At 37.8% G+C, this 7,977-nt stretch overlaps 1 protein-coding gene across 2 annotated transcripts in view; it reads left to right on the forward strand.

Annotated features, from left to right (window-relative positions):
* GOLPH3 (golgi phosphoprotein 3) overlaps window positions 1–2,941 on the forward strand; it is a 52,719-nt gene extending 49,778 nt beyond the window's left edge. For both annotated transcript variants that reach the window (XM_082453859.1, XM_082453858.1), the window contains one exon: window positions 1,021–2,941. In XM_082453859.1, the coding sequence (XP_082309985.1) occupies window positions 1,021–1,445 (425 nt within the window). In that variant the 3' untranslated portion in view covers window positions 1,446–2,941. The remainder of the gene's footprint in view (window positions 1–1,020) is intronic.
* Window positions 2,942–7,977: the final 5,036 nt, after the last annotated feature.

The raw sequence follows: 7,977 nt of genomic DNA on the forward strand, positions 1-7,977 counted from the left end.
TCCCAATTTAGAAAGGTACTATAGTATTTTTTTCAAATTACCCAAATAGTTACATGTTCATTGGAGATTATTTGGAAAATACAAAAATTACAAAAAAGAAAATTTGTCACATATAATCCCCCAAATAATCAAGATTAATATTTTGATATATTTCCTTCTAGTCTTCTATAAAGAAAAAAACTGTTTTAGTGAAAAATATTTGGTTTTATTATTTTTTTTTTTAAGATTTTTTTGATGTGGACCATTTTTAAAGTCTTTATTGAATTTGTTACAGTATTGCTTCTGAGGATTTTTTTGTGTGTTTTTTGTTGTTGTTGTTTTTTGGCTCCAAGGCATGTGGGATCTTAGCTCCCCAACCAGGGATCCAACCCGCACCTCCTGCATTGGAAGGTGAAGTCTTAAACCACTGGACCGCCAGGGAAGTCCCTTGGTTTTATTTTAAGTATTTCTGTCTCAAAGGGAAATACACATAGATGACAAGATTAAAATGATGAAAATGTTTTGTCCTTCTATAATTAGGTTTATATTATTTGTCAGCAAAGAATAGCATTGCCTAAACAGGCCTTCCCAGCTTTATAGGTCAGGTATATGTAGCAGTTCAGGAATAACGTATTAATCAGGGAACTTTTTAATTCTTTTCTCTTTTTGTTGCAGATGGGTGTTTAACAGAAATGAAATCTCATATTTTGCTATTGGCTGCTTTTTGACAGTAGCTAGAGAGAAGCCAAACATAATTTAATATTGATATTTGGCTTATTTCCGCATTAGGGGAGCTGGTTTGGAGACTGCTTTCAGCTTGAGTAACTGTTGTGCCTGAAAATCATGTGCCAGGTGCCTAGAAGCCGAAGGCCTGGCCATCAAGGGGTTCATGGTTTAGTTGGCAAGAAAACATAGTTGGATTTTCTTCTGTTTCTCTGGAGGAAAAAAAGTCAAATGTTACTGTTCATTTTAACAGTACAAAATTTAATAAGATTAGCAGATAATACCTATCATTTCTCACTTCGGGAATCTTTCTTTTAGGCGAGACGTGGAATCCGTTAAAATTGCATTATCAGTTAAGAAACGTGCGGGAACGATTAGCTAAAAACCTGGTAGAAAAGGGCGTATTGACAACCGAGAAACAGAACTTCCTTCTTTTTGACATGACGACACATCCCCTCACCAACAACAACATTAAGCAGCGCCTCATCAAGAAGGTGCAGGAGGCCGTTCTCGACAAATGGGTGAACGACCCTCACCGCATGGACAAGCGCCTGCTGGCCCTCATCTACCTGGCCCACGCCTCGGATGTCCTGGAGAACGCGTTCGCGCCTCTCCTGGACGAGCAGTACGACTTAGCCACCAAGCGGGTGCGGCAGCTCCTGGACTTAGACCCTGAGGTGGAGTGTCTGAAGGCCAGCACCAGCGAGGTGCTGTGGGCAGTGGTGGCCGCCTTCACCAAGTGACCCTGCGCAGAACCGAGCGTCCCCCTTTCTCTCGCGGGAGCCAGTCGTTTTTCTTCCAGGGACTTCTGGTTTTCTGCAGTTTGTACTTCCCACACTATAATTGGCTTTTGTTTTATGAAATGGTGGGTGGCTTTTTCTTTTGTGTATGTATGCAGGATTCTGCTGGTACGAGAGGCCTTCCTCTTTCTGTTGTGAAAAAAGTTTCACTGCCATACTGGCATTCCATTCCTCGTGGCCATCCTCACTGTTGCCTGTTTGGGTTCTGGTGGGCTTTGACTGTCAGAGTGCCTCCAGGCTCCTCACACGCACATCTTTTGGATTACCTCAGGTTGAGTTTCTCCCACATGTGCATGTACATCTCGCATTCTGCCTGCAATTCAGACAGAAGTCACAGAAAGGCCTTTAACTCACCAAAGGTAAATATCTGTATCTATTAGGACATTTTATACATAGACCTCAGTTGAGATGTATACTTAGCAAAATTATTTTTAAATTGAAATACACAGTAAATAATATAAAGTGCCCCTTGGATCTTGCTTCCCGTGTAAATCTATTGTATTATTACACTTGTTATAATTTTAACTATTAAATCATAAAGGTCCAATTGTTTCACACAGCCAGTTTGGGATGAGCTGCATTCCAGTTATGCTGTATATAGTTTGAATTATATAGAAGTTGTTCCTTCTTCTGGCCACCACTGCCCATCTGAGTATTTTGCAGGGTTTAATTAGTTGTACACCTGGTGCCCCTTACTTGCTACAGTCATTGTAATTTGATGGCAAAATAGACCTCTCATCATTGAAGGAGAGAGAAAACATGTGTGTCTAATTGGTCCCAAGATTTTTTGAGCTGTGCCATTCATGGTACTCTTTGCCTATGCATCTCCCTTCTGGAATTTTTTTCAGTCTTATTATTTTTATCATTTCTGTAGAGAAGAGGCTTGTGACCAGTACTAATCTTGAGTACAGTTTTATCTTTTTCTGTCCACAAGTAAATTAATGTCTGCTCTTAAATAAATATCTACTCACACTTTCTTGGGGGAAAAAAATCAGATGTCAGTACTAGCAGATGTTGCATGTAAATCGTTAGCAAGTAACGACTACAACTCAGATGATTAAGAGTTTTGTAACAGAAAGCTCTGCTATGTTTTAATTTTTATATACAATTATGATAATTAGCACATTGTAAGAATATAAACCTTTGCTTTTTAGAGTTTATTTTTACTATTTCTTTATCACTGTTTATCATATCTCCATTGGTTTCATAATGTAAATACTATATATTGAACAAATTAAATGTCAAATTTTTTATTACCATAGTTCATGTTACTAGTGGGGCTTTCAGGTGTTTAGAGACTTTTTTGGTTAACATTCAATGCAAAAGTACTAGATGGTGTATAACTCTAGAGTTGAATTTTAAGGGATTCCCTAATATGTATACTATCTTTTTATCTGAAGTAATAAATAAACTATGATCTTGAAAGTGCCTGAATCAGAGCAAGCATGTCATTTGTATTTTTGTATTCCAATTATTGTGGTTTTAGTTTTTTTTCTGATGAAGTTTTACTTAGCCTTAGTTTAGTATGGCAATATTTCTACGCAGGGGTTGGCAAACTTTTTCTTATTGGGCCAGATAGTAAATATTTTAAGAAAATATTTTAGGCTTTGTGAGCCATATACGGTGTTGTAGCTACTCAACTCTGCTGAATGAAAGTTGCCATAGACAATACAAATAAATGGGTGAGGCTGTATTCCAGTAAAACTTCATTTACAAAAGATAGGCAACTGGCCATGGGCATTGGTTTGCCAATTTCCTGTTTTAACTCATGAAAAAAGACAGATTTTTCTCTCCATTAAAATAACCTCCTTTACCTCCAAGAATGATAACTACTGGTGGTAATTAAGTATAGAAAGTATTAATTTATAGTTTCTTCCCACAAAATGGATACTTGAAACTTATGTCCTGGAATTTCTTTTTAGGTGAAGATTTACTGTTTTCCTCCAGCAGAGATTTTAGAAATGAGGTAATGGTTGTTTCTAAGGAAATCTTGGCTTTCTAAGCCGCATCTGTATTCTCAGGCAAGGGGGAAAGGGCCTCACCCCAACTTCTGTCAGCGTTTGTTTCAGAGCAGAGTGCCCGTCAGCCCTACCTGTGTGTGACCTCAACTTCAGTACGTGTTTGTGTCTCTGGAGGAGAGGGTGTTATCTAGAACTCCTTCTTCCTGTAGAAGGCCGCCGTTTACAGTTCTCTGTAAGCAGGAATGGTGTGACTCCAGGGACATTATTCTGTGTGGAAGGAGCAGTATGTCCACAGGCTTATGCCACTTTTGTTAAAAGCCTTCAGATCCAAGAATCAGGCAGTGAGTTTTAATATAATAAAACTTATTGTGCAATAATAAATCGATCTCTTCATATGTTGAACTGCTGAGTGTTCCTTAGAATAACCTGGTCTGGAACAATGCTGTAACAGAAGGGAGAAAGGAAACTTGCTGAATGCATGCTCTGTGCCTAGTAAAGTATTTTATATCTTGTTTTGACCTCCCCAAACCGCAATCACTATCTTCATTTAATGAAGAACAGGCTTGGAGAGGAGGGGTTGCCCAGTCTCACATTATCTGGTAAGTGTTTGAGCTTTTAATCCTGAAGTGATTGAAAACAGTAATGGCATTCAACCATAATTTTTCCTTTCTTTTTTTTTTTTTTTTTTTTTTTTAAATAAATTTATTTATTAATTGATTGATTTTTGGGTGTGTTGGGTCTTCGTTTCTGTGCGAGGGCTTTCTCTAGTTGTGGCGAGCGGGGGCCACTCTTCATCGCGGTGCGCGGGCCTCTCACTATCGCGGCCTCTTTTGTTGCGGAGCACGGGCTCCAGACGCGCAGGCTCAGTAGTTGTGGCTCACGGGCCTAGTTGCTCCGCGGCATGTGGGATCTTCCCGGACCAGGGCTCGAACCCATGTCCCCTGCATCAGCAGGCAGATTCTCAACCACTGCGCCACCAGGGAAGCCCAATTTTTCCTTTCTTATTTGGGGACTAGGAGGGGGCTTCTTTTCCTTAACAGAGACAAAAACCACAATAGCGGGCATGCAAAAAATCCTCATGGTGGTGCAAAATACAATGATAAAAAGATATCCCTGCTTTATTCTGATATCTTGGTATAACTTGCATAAATTATCTTTTGGGGGTGAAAAAGTTGACTAGTTCTGTATATTCTCAGGAGAAAGAAGCATCATCAGATGTCAGTTGGCCAAGAAATCCCTGGCCTGCTGAAGTAAGATTGCCTTGTGGCCTCTGATGCATTAACGTTACTCAGTTCCTCCCCTCGTTTGCAAACAGATGGGTACAATACTTTCTTAAAGTATGACAAACCCTTGAATTTGGCCACCACCTGAAGGAAAGTGAGAGGGGCTGGTGTGTGGTTCGGTGGCAATATAGGACCAATGAGTGATGGCATCCAGCCTGATGATGACCGGAGTCCGTGACTGCCATGCATGGCTGGCTACTCTTGCCCCAGGAACATGGAAACCACTAGTCACAAGTCTTTGTGAGGTATTTATGAAGTTTAATTCCAACTCAATGGCCTCTCCATCTTAAATGGAGATACTTATATTGCCAGATAACATTGTTCCATTTCACTTTCATCCAGATCAAGATGACTGACAACCTGAGGTAATTTCCAATTCATTGCAGCCCACTGGGTCCCAGAATGATAGCCCTGACTCTTGTAAGTTCTGCATGAATGTCGTATGTTCTTTAACATGTCGTATGTTCTTTAGCACCAAGTAAGGAAGTGATATTAAGGTTTGTCACCTTGCAGGCTACTTACTCTTCAAAGAGGCATGGATGGTAAAGTTAGATTGATATCCACACTTCCTCAACCCAATATTAGAATTACGTAGGCAATTACTCCTGATAGAGCAGTGGTATAACTGTGATTCCCACTAGCATCATTATATACTGGTGTGCAATTTACTTTTTGCACTTACATTGTAGAGAACTTTCAGAATAAGCACACATCATTCTCTCTAATCATTTTTGGCTTCATTGTATAATTTCTCCCATTAATGGGCATTTGGGTTCTTCTCATGTTGTTCATTATTACAAACAGTATTGTAATGTATATTTTTGTACATATCTTTATATTTGATTTCTATAGGAGGAATTAATAGAAGTAAGTTTGCTCAAAGACTATGCCTTGAAAATGTAAAAGATAAAGCCAAATTTTCTAAGATTCATGTTAAGTTCCACTTCAAATTAACGTGAATGCTGGATTCCCCACACCTTAGCTAATACCGTAGAGGGTGTCATCAATCCTGGTCTTTGCCAAGGTAATAGTGAGGAGAATGGTCAAATTATTTTAATTATCGAAGAGTTGATTATCATTTACTATCTTTATTGGTAATTTGTATTTTTTTTCTGTGAGTTACCTGATCATGTTCTTTATTCATTTTTCTAATTTAAGGTATTGATCTTTTTATGTATTGATTCACCAGGACTCTCCATATATTGTGGATATTAACCCTGTGTCTGTGATGCAATTGTTTCTCTCAGTCTTTGGAGTTGGTATATATGGTAAGTATTTTTTTTCCTTTTTTCCTTTTTTTTTTTCTTAACAATTCAGAAAAGTGTAAGGTGCAGTAGTGCTTAAGCATGGAATCTGTGGAGACCTTAATTATCATACTAAAGAGATCAGCATGGTATTCAGGTTTGGGGATATATATATTTCATAAGAATTTGGGGAGGTATGATTAAATATAACAAATATAAAAATCATGAAAAATATGTATAATTATATGTGTATATAAAGGTTTCATGTAATTTTTATGATTAAAATGCAAATGGAAAATCTCATAAACAAATGTGTAGGCTAGTGGATTATTTGAAGGCGAACATGCTTGCAGCCATCACCCAGGCCAGGAGATAGAACCTTGCCAGCTCTCCAGAAGCCGTTCAAGGCTTCCTCCCAATTACAGCCTCCCTAAGTCTCTATCCCAACCCAGTATTCATCTTTAATAATTTTGTTCTGTTTCATTTTTCGTTTTATATGTCTTTTTTAGTTTCTCTCAATCTATAAGTTCTTTCCCTCATCTCTCTTATTTTTTTCCTTGCGGAATATTTGTTGATAAAATTGGATCCCTTTTCCTGTTGTTTGGATTTTGCTGATTGTATCCACATAGTGTAGTTTAATGTGTTTTATTGACCTCTACTTCCTGAGAATTGGGCGTTAGATCTGAGGCTCCGTCAGATTCGGGTTGGTTTGTGTAGGCCCTTGTTTCATCGGTGGTGGTGTGTTCTTTCATCAGGAAGCACATGGTGTCTCTCTTTTTGTGATGGTTTGTGATAGTAGCCTTGCTGTTCAGTTCTTAGATCCTGTGATTTATTGAGGTTGCATGTGGTGATATTTTAACTGTTATCATTTCTTCTTTGTTTATTAGCTAAAATATTTCTATAAAGAGAAACTTCACCTTACCTATAATACCTTTTAGTACAGTTCGTAGAGGAAAGGTAGGAGAATTTCTACATTTTATTTACCAATTTTCAAAATAGACTTGGTTCCAAAGCATTCTCCAAAGGTGACTGATTAATTTTCTTTAAGTATCTTGAACTTGTGGAAATTAACATTCTTTTATCATCATCATTTTCCTTGATGAGAAGTAGGATTCTTGATGTGGAAAAGTAGAGCTATAGCTTTAAGACAGAAGACAGAAAACCCTTGTAGTTCTAAATTCGAATCAGAAGTATTGCTGTAAACTTACAGGGTACTTTATATCTTCCTTTTTTATTGTGGTAAAATATACGTAACATAAAATTTACCATTTCAACCATACTTAAGTGTACAGTTCAGTGCGTCTGCTTTTTGTAGTTGCGCTGCATCTGCTTTGTAAGGACATCATCATTATATACTATAATCTCTCCCTTTTAAATCTTGCTTTAGTCTTAACTCTTCAAGTAAATACATGCTTAATGCTCACCACCAGTCCTTGTGTCATCTATCCAGTCATTCTGCTTGTCTTGCTCGTTTGTTAGTAGATTCTTCTGGAAGGGCTTGTGAGACTAGTATACCCTGAGTTTTCGTATGCTGACAACAGTTTATCTGCAGGCTTTTGTTTGAAAGTCTGTTTGGATAAAATGGTTGGGCCACATTTTTTTTTTTAGTATCTTAAGTATGTTCTTTTTGGCTTAAAACGTCACTGTCAATGTCGGATGATAACATGATTTTTTTTCCCTCATGAATGCCTTATTCTTTTTTGCCGGGAGCCCATGGGATTTTTTTCCCCCGATTTTTTGCCAGTGATGTTACTGCAGTATGTTTTGGTGTTGGTTGTTCTGGATCAGTATTCCCAAGTACCTGGTGTGTTCTTTCAATAGGTAGCATCAAATCTTTTTTTATTCTCAATTTCAGGAAAATTAAAGTTTTAGTAATTGTTCTGTTCCCTTGTTTAGGCTTTCTTCTTTGGGCATTGCTATTATGTATGTTGTTTTGGGTCACTTTTGCTTGGCTTCTTTTCTTTATTTTATTTTATTTTTTTTTAAG

The sequence above is a fragment of the Balaenoptera physalus genome (assembly GCF_965194825.1).
Source record: "Balaenoptera physalus genome assembly, chromosome: 3".
NCBI lineage: Eukaryota > Metazoa > Chordata > Mammalia > Artiodactyla > Balaenopteridae > Balaenoptera > Balaenoptera physalus.